This window comes from Schistocerca nitens, chromosome 2 (genome assembly GCF_023898315.1).
Source record: "Schistocerca nitens isolate TAMUIC-IGC-003100 chromosome 2, iqSchNite1.1, whole genome shotgun sequence".
Lineage (NCBI taxonomy): Eukaryota > Metazoa > Arthropoda > Insecta > Orthoptera > Acrididae > Schistocerca > Schistocerca nitens.
In genome coordinates, this window is record NC_064615.1 from 257,037,802 (window position 1) to 257,057,324 (window position 19,523).

The window sequence follows — 19,523 nt, forward strand, 5'->3', positions numbered from 1 at the left end:
CTTGTATAGACCCTCTATATACTCCTTCCACCTTTCTGCTTTCCCTTCTTTGCTTAGAACTGGGCTTCCATCTGAGCTCTTGATATTCAAACAGATGGTTCTCTTTTCTCCAAAGGTCTCTTTAATTTTCCTGTAGGCAGTATCTATCTTACCCCTAGTGAGATAAGCCTCTACATCCTTACATTTGTCCTCTAACCATCCCTGCTTAGCCATTTTGTACTTCCTTTCTATCTCATTTTTGAGACGTTTGTATTCCTTTTTGCCTGCTTCATTTACTGCATTTTTATATTTTCTCCTTTCATCAATTAAATTCAATATTTCTTTTGTTACCCAAGGATTTCTATTAGCCCTCGTCTTTTTACCTACTCGATTCTCTGCTGCCTTCACTACTTCATAGTACTACTAATTACTTAGGAATTACAATTACAAATAACTTAAAGCGGTATGATCACATGGATGATGTTGTGGAGAAATCAAACCAAAGACTGTCTACCAAAAAGACTGCTTACACGATGCTTGTCCTCTCTCATCTGGTGTAATGCTGTGTGGTGAGGGATCCGTATTGAATGGGATTGATGGAGATCATTGAAAAAGTTCAAAGAAGGGCAGCTCATTTTGTAATATCAAGAAATTTGGGAGACAGTATCACAGATATGATACATGATATGGGATGGCTGTCATTTAAAAAAAAGGTGTTTCTCACTGTGGCAGGACCTTCTCTGAAATAGCAATCACCAACTTTCTCCTCGGAGTGAGAAAATATTTTGTTGGCTCCCACCTACATAGGAACAAATGATTGTGATTATAAAATAAGAGAAACCACAGCTCACAGTGAAAGATTTAATGTTCATTTTTTCTGCACACTGTTCAAAAGTAGAATGGTACAGAAGTAGCTTGAGGACGGTTTGATGACCCCTCTACAATGCACTTAAATGTGAATTGCAGAGTAATCAAGCCAATGTAGAGTGAGATTTGTTCAGTTAGAATGTGTAATCAACAAGAACTAGAACCAAAATGTGTAAATAAACTGTCAAATGTGCCATACACTGAACTACCTTCAGTTCAGCACCAGCTTAAGGTATAGTAATCTGGATTATTCTCTTGGATAACATACAAGGTCTGTTCACAGAATTCTAGAACATTAGTAATTTCATGCCAAAGGTGTGTTGGAGCAAAATGCAGTTGGCGTCTCTGCACACGCCTGTATCTCACATATAACTACTGGAAGTTTCATTGTTGTACATCTACTAGTTACTGTTCAGTGCTGTATTGAGTAGAATGTAGTCTCGCATAATTTGCGAATTTCAAGATGACAGAGTTAGAGAAGCAATGCATCTTCATTAAATTTCGTATGAAACTCAAGAAACCTTTACAGAGACACGCCAAATGATGCAGGAAGCCTATGGTGAATAGTGCTTAAGCCATAATTGGTGTTACGAATGGTTCACACAGTTTAAATATAATCAGACAGAAGTTAACGATGACCTTTTTTCACGACACACTTCGACATCTACCAATGAATCTCATGTCAGGAACGTCAACGAAACTATGCATGCCAATGAAAGCCTGACTGTCTGAGAGATTGCAGAAGAATGTAACATTTCAATTGGATCACGTCATGAAACTGTTAGAAGCAAATGATCGGAAATGTGCTGAAACAATTCAAGGCTCCTGCATCATGATACTGCACTCATACATTTGTCCCTGTTGGTGCATGACTACTGCACAAAAAATTAAATCAGTGCTGCCTCATCCTCTGTATTCTCCAGACCTGGCCACTGCGGACTTTTATTTTTTATTTCCAAAGTAGAAAACTCCATTGAAAGGATGTATATTTGCAATGACAGATGAGATAAAATAAAATTCGCAGATGGCTCTTTGTGTGATTCTCCAAAAGATGTACCAAGACGGCTTCTGGAAATGGAAATGGTATCGGGAGTGGTGTATCAATTGTGAAGCAGAGTATTTCGAAGCAGACCATCCACAATAAGTAAAGGTAAGTGTAGAAAAATTTTGTTGACAATGTTCCAGAATTTTTTGAACAGACCCCATACGAGTTCTACAGCTGATATTTTCTCTTAGATATACTTCAAATTCCTTACTAAGATTTGACCACTTCTGTCACAATGTTTTCATCTCAATTGTTTATGGGTATTATTCTGCAAAAAGAAACTTGGTGTAGAAATATTCAAACTCTTTCTTTCCTTACAGACGTTTTCTGAGATATTTTGTATCCATTTAACAGCCCCTCACCACATGCTATGACTCTTCTACAACTTTGTAAAGCCTGATCTTGTTTTAATGGGTTAGAGTATTTATTTATTTTCAATGGTCATCTTCCCACATTCCAATATATCCTATTACCCTTGCATAATTATTTCACCCTTTCTGTTTACTCTGATTAAACCAAATGTTAAGTGTAGACACATTAAGCAGCTGTTAAACAGTTACAAAATATCTCAGAAAAAAGTCTGCAAAGAAAGAAAGATTTTCAATATTTCTACACAGTTTCTTTTCGCAAAATAAAACCCATAAACGATGGAGATGAAAACATTGTGATCATCCTCATGCTCAAGGGTTATTTTTAAGCCTACAACAACCACAGTTTTCCATTGTGCAAATTAAGCAATACTGCAGTGTTACTATTTTCATTGTATCTGTGTAGAAAACAAACCTGACATTTTCTAAAGCAGAAAGGTTTCTGTCACCAGACAAAGCCCAGTTTTCTTTCAAGGCATGTATCTCTCCTAGTATGTTTTGAATTCCATCTTTCAGCTCAGTCTCTCTCATTTCCATAATTTCTACTTCTTTGGAGATAACATCACGGTCCTAAAAATAAAAGAAGAAGGAAGAAACACAGTTGGTTGGAAACTGATTTCTACATCAAAATGCATGGTGGAGGGTACATCATAACAATACTGTCGATTTTTAATTATAAAATTATACGAACAGTTCCTCCTTTGTAGAGGAGGGATTTACATGCTGGTGCCTTTTGTGTCTCAAGAACTGATTTTATAGTGACTTTTTTTTTTATTAATTGTACCATAATTTCCTGTTGAATTGTCCTCATTTTAGACTCTGAATATATTGCTTCCTTTAATGCAGGGTATAACATCATGTGCAGTGTGATCTCTAAGGTTTTTTATCTCACCCACTCCCCCAGTATAATGTTCAAGGGGTGGCATGAAACATGTTCTTACGGGTTCTGATTTATACCATAGGAGTTGCAACAATAAAAACTATGGGGAATGTCTCTGTAACATATTGGCAGTTGTACTATAAGTGGTATGATATCATAGCTACCGTAACTCAAATTTAGAAGTGGGGTTGCTGACACCAAGCAGCAAGACAGACTACAGAGCAAACCAGAAGAAAAGTCTAAGAGACTGGAAGGCGTCAATAGTTGTTGTGCATAGCAGAACCAGACTGCCAGTGAATGGCTGTAGAGAGTAGTAGTGAGGGATATATCCTTGTCTGTAGCTTCTTTTCATGAGGGATACAGTACACTGTGCCAGCAAATTTCGCTCCCACATCCTCAATAGTAAAAGCAACATGGCATACAGGCATTGCAGTTTGAACGGGTGTAAGAGGAAAAATGTGTCCACAATGCATTAAAACTAGCTCAGTCCAACTAAGGTATGGTGTATAGGAAGAGACACCCTGTGAATTTCAGAACAAAATAACTGAAAAGAAAAGAAGATATACAGTTTTTGGTTTACAACTTAAGACGAGGAAAGATGCACATCTGCAATAGGCTTGCCTCTTTCATACACATCGTGAAAATAAAAAAATCCAAGCAAAGTACCAGTAATAAAGCATACACGAATGGGCAAACAGGCAAAAACAGCTGCCCTAAAGTTAAAGAACCAAACAAGAACAAACAAATAATTATGAAACAGTATTTGAGCAGAAACAAGCAAAAACGAAGAAACAGCAACACACTTGGCAAATGTCAAACCTACAAGTACAATAACAAGGCTGTCATTAATGAATAGATACGTAACAAAAATACTGTAATAATGAGAAAGTGCCAAAACTGAGTGACAGTATAATCCTACAAACAACTATGGAGCAGTATGTGAACATGCACTAGAAAGAAGAAAGAAAGAGGAACACTAATGCTGATCTGAATTTAAATTAAATGTATGTGATACTGTAAATATGGCACACTACTGCCAAGCCATGAATGAACCCAATTTAAATATTTATCACCATTATGTCCAATCACTGCATAATAATATTGATGCAGTTAATGTGTTACAACAGACAAGCTAAAGATAGCTTAGTGATATGTATTTCTTAGAAAAGGCTTAACCCTGAATTAATTCAACATAAAAAAACGACATTTATTTTATCTTCCTACAATTTCAGAAATAACAGCAATCAGGATGGCATAGCAATTTATGTAAAGGAAAACATAAATTTTACTACCCTACATGAATTAACTTAAACAAATGTCAGAAAGTACCATGAGTCTGAAGCTACAAAAATTACAAAGTCCAGCAAGGTTACTGCTACAGTTTACCGATCACCATCTGGATATTTGGAGCTTTACTTAAATAAAATGGAATCATTGCTAAAGAAGTAAATGGAATGTGATGTGAAATTTGTCAAAACTTCAACAATAATTTTATCACAGAAAGTAGAAACACGAGAGCCCCTTTCGAGCCTTGCTAAATTCTACAGTTTAAATGATGAAGTAAATGCTTCTACAAGAGTAACAGACACTTTCAGAACAGCTTTAGACCAGAGTCAAGAAGAGTTTTATGGCACTTCACCAAGATTTTTCAATGCAGGCTTTAGTGAACATTGTGCTCAAATATTAAGCTTTAAAGTAAAAGGTAGTACTGGGAACAACATGTCTATGAGAACCACATATAGCTGCTATAAAAGGGTAACACAAAATACTTCAAAGTAAAAGTTAGTATTGGGAACAACATGTCTGTGAGAACCACATGTAGATGCTATAATTAGGATAATATAAAATATTCCAGCAGTTTAATAAACAAAGAAAAACGGCCACAGCTTTATAAAATTAATGACATAAATAAAATTTAATACCGTTATTGATTTATTTATTAACTCATTGCTTTCAGATTGCATTTCCACAGAAAACTGTAACCATAAGGAGCAATTTTAGAGCACAAGGGAAATAAGGGTTTCATGCCAGAAGAGACTACTACATAAAATGTGTAATCTGAATAATTCTTCACTTGAATTACACAAATATTATATAAAAAAATATTCCAAACTACTAAGAAAAGTACAAAGAGGAGCAAAAATAATACATAATGATAACTACATATGTAATTCAAGAAATAAAGCAAGGCCACACAGTGTGTTACATACAATGAAACTGGTGAAAATAGAGCATCATGTAATATTGTATTTTATGGACTACAAGACGCTCCGGACTACAAGTCTTACCTTAATTTTAAAGCATTTATTTTTAGAAAATAACATTTTTATCATCTTTATGATTAGTTTGAAAGTCCAGACTAAAAAAATTCTTACTTTATAAAATCAAATAGACCTCTAAAATCTCTGAAAATCGTCATATGACCTTTCTTCTTCCTTCTTTTATTCATCACTTTGTCCTCTTCGTATGTAAGATGATCTTCACTGCCATCGAGTGTTACTTATGCCGCACTTCTCAAAAGATTTAATAATAATGTCTTCTCTCACTCTAGACCATGACTGTTTTATCCACTGACACACTTATTTCATTGTAGATCGTTTTAAAGCTCCTTTTGACATGAATTCATGTTGGGTTCCATTGATCATCCATTTGTTCCATTCCTCTCTCATATAAACTTTGAATGGTTTATTTATCAAAACATCAAGAGGTCGAAATTGTAAAGTAAGTCCACCCAGAACAACAGCAAGCTCTGAATTTCCTTGTCTCAATTTCTCTTTCATAAGAAGAGAGCTCTTCTTCAATAAAGCACCTTTCCTTCTCTACCACACTCTGTCAGTCAGTAATTTCATTTCCGCCTCGTCCATCCAACCCTTGTCATGTATGTGAACAACACATGGAAGTATTTTAGAAGATTTTGGAATTATTTTACAGTTGAACATGATCATTGGATTTAGTACTTTCAGCACAACATGAAAGAACAACACTGTTGTGTATTTTTTCATGGCCACTTGTTTTTATAATTACATTTTTAGCATCTTTCATGGCAGTAGTTCTATTATTTGCCAGAACAAATGTCAGCAGAGTTTCATCCAAATTCGCAATTTGGCTTAGCTCCACACTTGTTTTCTTTCGTTGCTGAATAATAAAGCAACGAAAAGATAATATTTTCTCTTCATACTCGTTACATTTTCTGAGATATTTTGAATTTGTTGATTGGCGACTCCATGGAGTGTCCTGTGCACCACGACCAGATAATGGATATACTTAGAAGGAGAGACAGCATTGGTCGTATTTTTTTGTCTCTCCTTCTAAGTATTTTGAATTTGGTTCAAAAGCTAAGTCCATGACAGTTCATAAACCTGTAGTGTGATGGTGGCATGGGAAGGAGAAAGTGTTAACAAACTTGTGAATCCCCGCACCTCATGTTCGTCACGTTGGTGCACTGCTGCTGCCAGTTGAATCCAATGTTGCCAAATAGAGATAGGTTTCCTGCAGCACGGAATATACGGCCATTTTTAAGACTGGTGGAAATTTTAAATCAAACACTGGACATTTTTTAATTAATTTCAAATATATAATGCACTTGAATTTTGGAGGCAATTTTCCAAAGAAAAAAGTGCATCTTATAATTCATAAAATATGGTAACACCAGAAGAAAATAAAAAGGTAATGAACCTCTTAGAAGTAGCCAACACATGGCAACTTTTTCACAGGTGTTGCAGATAATAAAATGAAACATAAATAAGACTGTCCAGTCTAACAAGTACAAAATAAGTGCATCTGCTAGGCCAATGAACATCCGCACTATCACACAAGAAGAAGCAATAAAATCAATAACAGAAATTACAAATACAAACTCCGAGGGCATCAATAATATCCCTGAAACAATCTTGAAGAAGAAGAGTGCTGAATTACTTACACACTAATATGACTGCTCAATTCAAGCAGGTACTTCCTCTGATGTATTGAAAACATCTATGATAATTCCATCATATAAAAAAGATAATGTAGATAACTACAAGTCCATCACAACTTCTTCTTGCACTTCAAAAATATTATAAAAAGTTAAATATGACACACTAATGGAATCAACAGGAGTATTTATTGATCTATCAAAAGCTTTTTAAATGGCAAATCATAACATTCTGCTGTCAAAACTGGAAAAGTATGGAATTTAACGTCAGTCCAACAGCTCAATCGGCTCCCTTCTGAGCGATCACAAAAAAGCAATGAGCATCAAACACATTAACGTCGGCCTTAAAACTATTTCTGAACACTTATTAAAATATAATCTAATTAAATTCAGTGTACATCAAGGATCACTGTTTCTTTTGTACTTTGACAATATAAATATAAGCAAGGAACAAGACAGATTGCTTCTCCTCTTTGTGTTGCAGATAGGCACAACAAAAAGATTGTTGCACATCTAGCTTTTGGACACAGCCATCTTCAGAAAGGGAAACACATTCCGGTCCAAGTGTCAGGGACAGTGGTCTTGTGTGCTTGCTTATATGAATGTGTGTGTGTGTGTGTGTGTGTGTGTGTGTGTGTGTGTGTGTGTGTGTGTGTGTGGGTATGGGTATGAGTATGTGGGTGTGTGTGTGTTTTCTTTTCTGAAGAAGGCTTTAGTCAAAAACTGAATGTGTAACAGTCTTTTTGATGTGTCTGTCTGCAACTCAGTGTACCATCTTTATGGTAAGTAGCAATATGTCTTTTTCCTAATATGGTTAATATTCCAATCTGTGGTTTCCAGTGTTTAAATTTAAACATGGATGATTATAAAATTATCATATCTGCAGACATCACGATTCTGTTAAATGGGGAAAGCATGGAAGAATTACAGAAAACAGTATACACTGTCACCAAACAACTTATGAACTGTGCACAGAATAACCATCTTATAATAAATAGTAAAAAAAAAAGACTATTGCAGAAAAATTTCACAATGCTCTGAACAAAGAAACGCACATTCCCTTTCTCTCTAACAATGATGAACCAGTTGGTAATAGAACATACAACAAATTCTTAGAATTATGGCTGCAAAGCAATGTGCAACAGAATAAGCATAAATAGAATATCTTAACGCAAATTTGAGTGAGACCTGCTAATTTCTGTGCTCACTTAAATCTTGCTATAGTGAGGAAACAGTAATGAGTGTATTCGATGTCTACCTCCATTCTCACCTTAAAAATGACATAATAAAAGCAGCTTTCAGGAACACAGACCTAGAGATTCATGTGATGCACTGTTTAAGATCTGTGGTATCTCTCCTTTACCTTGTACCTACATCAAGAAAACTCTTACACTCTTTAAAATAAATGTAATAGGTAAGAACAGCAGATTGTAAAAAACTATGATAATACCACTTTCACTTTACCAGATGAAACAAAAACTTACGTATGACCCCACAAAAAATCCCTATACCAAAACTGTCCTTTCCACTTGGGAGTTAAACTTCATAACAAAGTTCTGAAAAAATAAAAGCAAATACGGAACTCAATACCTTTGGGAAATCTTCAAAGTTGTGTTACAATGGTAACACTGACAGCAGAGCCCTGGGATGTTTGGCTGGTTAACTTTAAAACTAACAACAATGCAGGAAAAGAAAGATTGCTGCTTACCGTAAAGATAGCACGTTAAGTTGCAGACATGCACAAATAAATGACACTTACACAAAGCTTGCAGTCACTGCCTTCATCAGAAAAAGAAAGAGAAGCACTCACCATTCATTCACACTATCAAACACACCTCACACACACATGAGTACCAACTCTCCAGCAGCTCAGACCAGAATTAAAAAACTAACGGTAATTCAGGTGCCACGGGCCTGCAGAATAATAAATAGTTGTGAGAAGGAATAATGAAATAATTAAATAATTTAAGTTTGGTCAATATAATAGCTGACATGGGATTTGTAGGTGAAATTATGTTGTGTCTTTCTGACACAATAAAAGATTGTAAGCAGAAGAATACCATATCTACAGCTGTAGAAAGGATAGACTGCTACAAACCATAAAGATGACATGCTTCGAGTTGCAGACAGGCACAACGTAATAGACCGTTACATATTACGCTTTCAGCCAAAGCCTTCACCAGAAAAGAAAAGCATGCATGCATCCACATAAACAAGCACACCTCACACATACATGGCCAATGTCACTGATCTTTGTGTGTGTGTGTGTGTGTGTGTGTGTGTGTGACAGTGAAACGTGGCCAATGTCACTGATCTTTGTGTGTGTGTGTGTGTGTGTGTGTGTGTGTGTGTGTGTGTGACAGTGAATAGCAATCTACCCTTCCTGTAATTTCAGAAAATCATATCTGACAATGCAACGCAAATATTTGTTCATCACCTGTGTCAAACGTCATGCTCCAACCTAGAATAAGAATGAAAACAAGTCACAAGTAAGGCTGGAATGCTACATAGCACAGACTAATTTTAAGTAGATAGGTAGAGTATTTTAGGACTCTGTGAGGAAACAAATAAATCTGAATTAGTCTCATAGCATTTTCCAATCTTCATGAGAACTGCTCGAAAGTAACGTGCTCCTAAAATAGCGTCAACATCTCAGATTTATTTTATAAGCATAACATGATGTCATAGGAGCAATGATGTACATGACATAATCTACTATTAAAAAATCATCCATAAAATACTTGAAAATGGCCTAAGGCCAAAATTGTACAATAGTACGTGAAATAAAGAGAATGGTAGCTGAAGGCTTCAAGAAATCTTTCAAAAAATTCATCACAGCTGCATGCCCTATCGCATTGAAAATTAAGCACAAAGTAGATGCAAAGGGTCAAATTCCCATTAAGGGATTGAATTATGATGAGGGCTTCTTTGCAGGAAATTTATTTTTGTACCTTGGTTAAGAAGATCTAATCCACTAATATTTTATTACGCTCACAAATGCATGAATCCAAGGAATCTAAGCAGTGGCACAGCATACATGGATTGTTTCTTTTTTTTGTAACACTTTGTAGTCTATAACAAAAAGTGTTATTAGTTTCCTTTTGTTTTAATTAACCTGTTTTATGTGTGGAATAAGCAGTTTAATCAATAAACACCAGTTCTTGTATGAATTTTTAAGTGAAACAGGGTGTATACGTGGACAAGGAAAAAAAAATTCCAACTTTTTCTGTGTTAAGTGACAGTATATGTTCCCTCGAATGGTAAAACTTATCAACTGTTAGAAAGGTTAAGGTTTTATACACAGGCGTAGAACTTCCCAGCACTTTAGAAAATGAAACCCAGAAAAAAAATGTATTTTTGAAAGACCTTTGTTGTGCAGCAATAGGTACACTGCATATTACAAAAGTATATATTCGAATTCTACCAAACACAGAATGTAGTTTCCAAAGCACTGAAATCAAGACTGAAATGCACTTTTGTAAGCCAATCATAGCTTATGTCACGTGATCGCGCCAGCCAATGTTAGCAGATTTTCAGAGCACAGAACACAGGATGTAGTCAGCCTTCACCAACATCACTGTTAAGTAGCACAAACACACAAACAGGAAAAGTTATTGGTTTAAATTAATATACATATTGTACCACAAGAAAAACTAAGCTTTCACATATAAAATTGGCCTTTTTTTGCATGTGTTACACTTTGATACATCACACAAATGTGCCAGTAAAATTTTAAGTAATGACGTAAATGTGTGGTCTTCTGGGCTCAAAATTCTTCTAAGTATCTGGCCTCAAAGCATTAAGCTTTCAATTGGAATCATATGCTCTGCGATTTGAGAAATTCTGAGCACATTCACACACATAACATAATTAATGTTGTGTAAAATGAAATTTACTTTGAAAGTAATGCTTTTCTAACCACCATTTGCAATATTTTCCCATGACCATGAATTCATTTCAGGAGTTGTCAGAGAGCGTGTTACTGTGCCTGCGCAGCTATGATATGCAGGAAACCTGTACATTCGTTTATACGAAGGCTGGAACTTAAATAGTGGCAACTATTTATTCACAACCGATACAAAAGAGCTACATGTTTGCACCTGTTACTGTCCTTCAAAGTAGTCACCAGCGTTGTGCAGAACCCGTTGCCAGCGATGCGGAAGGCGTAGTATACCATTAGCAGAGCCTGTTCTGTTGATGGTGCGAAGTGAGCGGTCTACTGCCAGTCAAATCTCTGGAACAGTTCTGAAGCAAATGCCATGAAGTGGTCCCTACATTTTCAGAATCAAATCAAAGTCACATGGACCTAAGTCCGGGGAGTATGGTGGATGCTACAGTACTTTCCAGTCCCATCGACCGAACAGAGCATCCACAGCTTGCGCTGTATGCGCCTGCACATTGTCGTGCAGAGTGATGGGTGGGTTGCACAGAAAGTGTCGCCACTTCTTTTGCAAAGCTGGTCGCAGGTGATGCTCCAAAAACGAACAGTAATACTGTGCATTGACGGTCTGCCCTGGAGGAACATAATGCTTTAGAATAACACCATCACAGTCATACACGAGAATCACCATAACTTTCACCATACTGGGACTCTGACGCACTTTCACTTTCACGGCGACTCATAATGACGCCATTTGTTGGATTGGCATTTCAGTTTTGGCTCGTATGATGTGGCCCATGCCTGATCCAGTGTTACGATATGGTGTAACAAAGCCTCTCCTTCGCACTCATAGCGCTCCAAGTACGTCAGAGCAGTGTCGTAATGCACCCACTTCTGCATTTCCGTCAACTCATGCTGAACCCATCATGATGAAATTTTTTGCATGCCTGGCATCGATCACCAGTAATGCGGCAACAGCATTCACTTCTTCTACAGAGACGCTAGGGCGACCTGCCCGATGCATGTCTGCCATAGTTTGGCCGACCATGGTTGAGGGCTTTTACCCAAAGTGCCACTGTTCAGTGCAGTAATGCCGATTCCCCGCATGCCTCTTGAAGCCCTCGATGACACTGTTGTGCTGTACAACCTCTGGCACATTCAATCTTGATCCAACTCCATTGTTCCTGTTTCGAAAACATAGTGACACCATTACGTTAGACCACCCGCTCACAAGTGACTGTGTTTCCCTCGATTGTGCACACGCCGGTGATGTGGGATGGGCAAGTCCATTTGCTCGGAGGTAAGGTCGGTATGTCAACAACGTGTGCTATCAACGACAATAGTAGATTCCATTGCACAGTGTGTCCACAGCAGTGTTGCCACTATTTAAGTTCCAATCTACGTATATAGCATTAAGAGATCTTACATTAAGCCGTGTTCACACATGCAATAAAAGCGTCGCCATGTGTAGTGACATACTGCAGTTGCATTGGAGATGCACGCGTGAACTCCCAGTTTTTAGTGGCACAACTTAAGAGATGCAACTTTTGTCACGTCACTAAAAGTTCACCTTGGTTGTACCTTGTTGCACCACTCTGCTATCACCACTGCTTTGTTAGTGGCAGTATTTCAACACTCGAGCATTCTGTCAAGTTACCGTGCTGTAATTGCTGCTTTATGCCATTCAATTTCATGGTTGGCACTTGCACTTCTGCAGCTTCTAGAACTACAAGTACAGCAGCCTATGTTTGATTTTCTGCAGTGTGTGTGTGTGTGTGTGTGTGTGTGTGTGTGTGTGTGTGTGTGTGCACACGCACAAAACAATGACGTATCCCACAGTCTTAAAAGATTGTTGGATGAATAATGAAACTTAATATACTTAATCAATAAAAGTATATCATATAAATTTTGTAATCTGTGAGACCAAAAAATGTATAAATGGTGGATTATACACATGAAATAATTCCAGAGGGTCATGTGGCAGCTGTTAAACTAAAAACAGTTATTTGAAATGCCAGTGTCAATTAATATAGTAAGAGTCTAAAATCTTGGAAGAAGGTGATCTGCCAATGATATTTACATCCAGCTGTTTGTTAGTTTGCCACTGCAGACAGCATTTCGTCTCTGGGTGTTATTGCTTTCATAAACGTGTTTGTTTTGCCTGATTTATCCCTGTGCAAAATCAATTTTTGGATCCAACATTTGTGTTTCATCTTCCTTGTATTTAACTTTTATCACAGCTCTAAATGTGTTTGTTTCCCCTGATTTATCCCTGTGCGCTCTATTTTCGGATCTAACATTTGGGTTTCATCTTCCTTGTATTCAACTTTTGTCACAACTCCAAAGCCATAATTTGCGCTTCATACCCACCATATGTTTTCAATTGATGCCATATTGAAAGCTGTGACATCCTATGTGGACGGTAGCTCACGATACAACTACAGGAAGCCACAAGCTGTGGCGCAACATTAGATGCATCTGTGAACCCGGTGTTATGTCATAAATGAAACAGGACATCATAGCAATGGAATTTTGTAAACCGCACTAAATTCATAATTCGGCTTAAAGGGCACATTTATATCCAGATTCACAAAGAAGTATGCCCCAACCTGATATCAAACTCTTCTCTTTGGTTTTCAGGAAGCAAATTTTCTGGGAGTGGCAGTACTGTATTATCTCATGTTTAGTTCTTTATTATGGCATAATGCCATACATCCCAGAAGATAAAAATGTGCACTTGAAATTCCGGAAACAGTTGGCACTAGCCAATAGTGTTTCAAATAAACTGACTGCCTCTACGGAAAAGATTAACAAACGCCAATTTTTTTAGCAAATTGACAAAAATAACTTTGTTGTTCTGCAGGGCAATTAATGCCTGACTGCCAAAAACCTGGAGATACAATAAAGTCAGAAAACTGAAACTAATAACACATTTTAGCCTGCCATAAATATGTGAACGTATTTTAATTCACTCGATACCTCCGGGCCACAGACATTTGTTTTGTTTTCGTTTGACTTGATGAGAGTTGTAAACGAAGAGGAAACAGCAAAATCACTAAAATGCAACTCAATTGCACATGCTCACCAAGGTACCAACTGCTCAAATGAACCTAATGTAAACCGTTGTGACATCACGCTCATTGGAAGCAGTTTTTTGTTATTAAGTACTGCTTAGTCTTCATTCTAGATCCTTTGTCACATATTGCTATTGGCTGACACTTGTGTGTGCACTGTCTTTTGTTGCTGTAAATGGCGCATTTCATTTGCAACTTAAAATTTTATTTTGGCTTCTTCCTTCGTTTATGTTTTACTGCTGCAGTATTATTTTGTCATAGCAGGCTAAAGTAAAATTCTTTGTCAGAGTAATCAGTTCTTACCAGTCAAAACTACAAAAATTTAACTGAAAATTCCTGGAATTCTAAAAAATCCCAGGTTTTTCCCAGTTTTCTCCCAGATGAAAAAATTCCCAGGTTTTTACCGTTGTCCTGAGGCGTCTGCAACCTGTGAAAGATTATAATTACAAAATATCTGAATTCATCAAATACATTACATGTATGTGACAATCCCACAGGTCAGGAGCTTGCTAAACCCCTCCAGCTAAAATGCCGTTCCAACTGGTTTTGATGTAACAGACCTTCAATGAAAATGGTAGACACTGGTTTAAATGGATGTAAAACATTAGTGTTATCTAGAAGAGTGATGGTTCCCTCACACAGAACCATTAAATACATCAATCTATAAAGCAACATTATACAAAAATCTGGGAGGATACTCAGAAATCTTCAATTGTCAAGAAATTGGACTGCAAGATTTGGATCCAATTTTAAAGATTTTTAGTAAATTATGGTAGTATCCTCACTAGCAGATGTCCTGATGGAGGCCGATGAGCTGGTACGGGTAGAACAGTTCAGAAACCTGCCATGAAGTGCACACACATGTCGTACGCTCAGTTGTTAGCCATCTGTACCAGCTGCGTGCTCAGGATACTTGTATTGTCGTGTGGCTTTGGACACTCTGCTTCCCGTCGTTCAACTCATATAGCAATTTCATTCCACTCAAAAGATACCAGTAGCTTGTGAAGTATCCGCACTGACTGTTTCGAGTGGTGGCATTGCCATGCCTTCTTCACATACTAAAGTGACAAGGGCAACGAAGGATGTTCTTACACATGTGTTGCCTCTATCTTCCCCCCCCCCCCTCATTTTCATATTGTTCACTTTGGCCAACCATGGGCTCAGAGTTTCTACAATGCTGGCAGGACCAATTGCACCTACAGGAGCAGCAGCAGCAACAATAAGAGCAGATGCAGGTGTTGATAACACAGAATGCGGACTTGCTTCACACTTTTGTCTCACTGGTGGAGGGGCCACCCACCCCTGGGGCAGTTTTCTTCTCTGCCCTGCCACCATTTTTCCAAAAATCAGTCTACGGAAAGGTGGTAGAATTATCTGTGCCAGTTCTTGCTGCACTGTCAGGTAAGGCATATTGTCGATCTGGTTGATAAGGCCCCTTGTTTTTGTACATCAGCACGGGTTTATATGAAGTAGACCAAAATTTGAAGCCTTCCACTGAGCCTGAGAAGCTTTCCTTTGATGAGCTTTGTTGATTGCTTACACACTATTTTTGCCATCAAACCCATGTGGTAGCACCACATTTGCAGTTTAACCAGAACTGGGAGGTCGTATGCGGCCTGGATCACTGATTTGCAAGGTCTCTTACATAAGTATCTTATTGAGTGGCCCTATTGCGCTACCTCTTAAGGCAGACTCGCTAATTCAGGATGTTATTGTCCGGTTAGCTCCTGATCCCATGGTTCAAGTAGGTCATTGACTTGTGCAGCCCTCCTTCAGTCGACTTTTCCCAAATTGCAAAATCACATGAGCTTGGGCTGGGGATGTCCTTTCTAACAACTGGCAGCCACCATTGGCATATTGTGCAACAGCATATCACCTAAGTGAAGCTTGACAGGATTGAATCACATGCAGCATTGTAATTTCCGTCCATGGAGATTCTTGGTCCCTCAGCATCGTCCTGGTTGTTGAGCGAGTCAACAGACTGGCTCCAATTGTCATCTGGTGTGTGTTTGCCAAGACTGCCTGCAAGTGGAGGCCACGTGTGGGGTACGTCTTCAGATAGAGCATTCGAAAACTATGTGACAGTCAGCAAGCCCCAAGTGACTCACTGGATGTCGCAGTGTTTTCCCTGGATTCTGAGACTGCCTCTGACACCTCATGTGTGTTTCCCCAGCGTATTTTGCTGACATTGGTTGTGGATGGGTGGCAAGTCGAATTTCAGATAGACCTGGGGGCATCATCAACCTCGTGAATTTGGATACGTACAGGACTCTGACATGCCCAGATTTGCAACAGCCACTCTGTCAGGTTGTCTTATAGTAAACGGAGCATTCCTTTGCGAGGCCAGTTCTATGTCTCTGTGCATTATAAGAATGTGGAATGGCAACTTAACATTGTTAGTGGTCAATTCACTGTTGGAGAAAAATATCTTTTGCCATTACGCCTTTCCTGTTCAGCTTTCAGATTGTGGATGAAGTGCATTTAGTGTCTCAATCCATTCCTTTTCACAATTCGAACTCCTCACTGCAGTCCTACAGCCTGCTGTTTGAGAATACCTCAGGCTGGGGAGAAAATTTCAAGGCACATTCAGGCACATTCAGCAATCCCAAAATTTTGTCACCTCTGCCCCATTCCCTTTGCCATGTGCACCAATGTAAAGGCTGAGTTGCAGCATTGGTAGGAGCAGGGTCTTGTTTATTCTATTTCATCAAGACAGTGGGCAACTTCTTTGATTGAAATTCTGAAGCCCGAGGGCATCATGTGCCTTTGCAGCAATTTAAAACAGACAGTCAACGTACAATGTGTCATGGATTTGTAGCCCATTCTGCTGCAAGCAGAGTTGTTGGCGAAGATCTCAGAGGCGGCATTTTTCCTGCATCAACTTATGTGATGCTTACTTGTAGTTGCCGCTGGATGCAGTTTCTTGGACTACCCTGGTCCTCAGCATGCAGTTTGGCCTTTACCTGTTTAACTGCTTGCCTTCTGAAATCTCATCTCCGTCAGGATTTTACCAATGGTATTTAGAGAAGTTGATTCAAGACATTCCCTGACTGCCAATTACCTCGATGACATCTAGGTCATGGACCCTACTCGGTAAAATTATTTACAGAACTTTCACTCCGTTTTCCAATGCCTCCTGGAGAATGGTCTTGGTTGTAAGCTGGAAAAGTGCAGTTTTTTCTCCCTGAAGGTGTGGTTTTTGAATCATTTGATTAGTAAAGATGGTCTTGTCACCACAGATGAACACATCAAGGCCACTGTCAAACTACTAGTGCTCAAGAGGCTGAAGGAACTCCAGTCTCTTTTGGGTAAGTTTTTGTATTATGCTCAGTTCATTCTCCACTTTGTGCCCCTCTGCCAGCCTTTCAACTGGCTTCGCCAGAAAGGCATTAAGTTTGTCTGGTCTGCAGATTGTCAACAGGTCTTTCAGTCTTCCAAGCAGTGTTTGTGCTCTGCTCCCTCTCTGGCTTCCTCTACACCAGGTAAACCTCTGATCCTCACCTGCGAAGCATCCCAGTATGGCATTGGTGCTCTCTTGTCCCATTGTAACCCGGCTGGCTTCAAACAGTCCATTGCTTACGCATCAAAGACGCTTTCTGCTGCCCAATGGAACTACCCACAGATGTAAAAGAAGATGCTAGCTATTATTTTTGGGATTAAAAAGTTTCACGCCTTTCTGTACGGGGTGAGGTTCCTCTTCATCACTGACTGCAAGCCTTATCTGGCTCTCAATCCAAGCTGCATGATAGTCCTGTCCATTGATTCCAGTGGTGGGCCTTCTTTCTCTGTAACTACCCTTAAGACATTGTTTACTGTTCCTCCACCTAGCTTGCCAATGCTATTGCACTTTTGCTGCTATGGGTGGTGGTCAATCAAGTTTAACTGGCAAAACACTCCAGTTTTCAAGCTGGATGATGCCTTGCAGCAAACCGTGTCGGATTTTCTGTTCACTGCACGAGACATTGTGACCGCCATTGGTGCTGACCCACATTTCTGGAAAACCATTTCAGCAATCCAGATGGGATGGCTGAGGCGTGTCTCTTCAGATGCGGATCCAGCATGGCATATGTCTTTTCTCCTAAGTGCTTGGCTCAATTTTGTCCAAGAGGGTCCTCATTCTTGCCACAGAGGAGCAATGCTGTCGTGCAATTGTTCCTCCTCATTGTTGCCTCCTCTTAATCTTAGTTGGTCCATGCAATGCACTGGGGTATGACTCGGATGAAGGCATAGGCCCGACATCTAATTGACTGGCCGGCGATCGATCGTGATGTCAAACATCTCATACAGGGTTGAGGAGAACATCTGGTACAGACTTGAGGAGCTTGTGCACAGAACGAGGCCATACCGCCACGCCATTTCTCTCCTTGGCCAGTCCTGGAACATCCTTAGAACAGAGTGCACACCAATTTCGCAAGTCAATTTCGTTGCTGGTTGATGCGACGAATTCTTTGCATGTAGCTGCCATCGACTGTCAGCATTAGGGTGTTTCAGTTATTTTTGCCATTGAGGGATGCCCTAGGACCCTCGCATCCAATAGTGGTAGGCAATTTGCATCATAGGAGTATGAAGACTTTTGCATCCACAATGGCATTCAGCATCTGACTACCAACCCGCTTCACCTAGCTTCTCTCTGGGAAATGTAGCATTTTGTGCGCACATTCAAAACTCGGATGAAGTAGTCAATGTCCACCCCTTCCCATGATGATGCATTGTTGAGCTTTCTGGCTACATACCAGGCAAAACGTTTGCGCAGGTGTCAGCCACAGGGTCGCCTGGCACTTTTGCAGCCTGGGTTGCATGCCAAGGACCACCATGGCCAGTCACATTTTCCTCCTGAAGCTGCTGTTTGGGGCCTGTTCTTCAGCTCATGACTGTGGTGGCTCCTGTGTGTTGTGGTCAGCCACAAGGGTTGGCAGTTGTTTGTGGTGATGTCAGTGAGGAGCAGCTGACTCATCTTGCCAATCAGTTTTGCCCATACCTTGTTGGACCATCGCAGCTGTGGCCTTCCAGTCAGCTGAGTGGCAGGGTTGATCACAACACTGTTCTCGGAGAGGGCTCCTACATGAAGCAGCATGTGTCACCGTTGGCATCCCATCCATGCCCTCCACCATCCTTCTGTAGCCTGCAGCCCAGGCCCCTGAGCAGCTTGCACCTCCACCTGCCATCATGGAGCCCATGGATTTTGAACTGCTCCCTTCCCCTTCAGCCCCCTCTCCCACTTTTTCAGTGGACGTGGCCTCGTCCCCACTACCACCAGTGGTATTGTCATCATCATAGCCCTTGTGTCCTTCCACCCTTCTGGTGAGCTGACGGCATTGTTTTTGCCTCCTTCAGTGGTCAGTCTACTGCCAAGTTCTCTAGCACTCTCTCCGGTTCTACGCTGGAGATCATAGTCCAAGCCTGTCCATTTTCAGTCCTATATTGCCTTTTAAAGTGGGCAGGGATTTAGTGCTCCCATCAGCGGACATCCCAATGGAGGCAGATGAGTTGGCATGGGTGGAACAGCAGACTAGTTCA

The 19,523-nt window shown here is 39.5% G+C and overlaps 1 protein-coding gene across 4 annotated transcripts in view; it reads right to left on the bottom strand.

Annotated features, from left to right (window-relative positions):
* Positions 1-19,523, bottom strand: part of LOC126235980 (uncharacterized) — a 159,625-nt gene that overhangs the window by 21,217 nt on the left and 118,885 nt on the right. For 3 of the 4 annotated variants that reach the window (XR_007544855.1, XR_007544854.1, XM_049944959.1), the window contains one exon: positions 2,675-2,829. Coding sequence is in view for 1 of the 4 variants with exons in the window: in XM_049944959.1 (XP_049800916.1) it covers positions 2,675-2,829 (155 nt within the window). In the remaining 3 variants the exon portion in view is untranslated. Of the gene's footprint in view, positions 1-2,674; positions 2,830-6,517; positions 6,629-19,523 lie in introns of those variants that run through there. The other variant, XR_007544856.1, reaches the window with a different exon arrangement.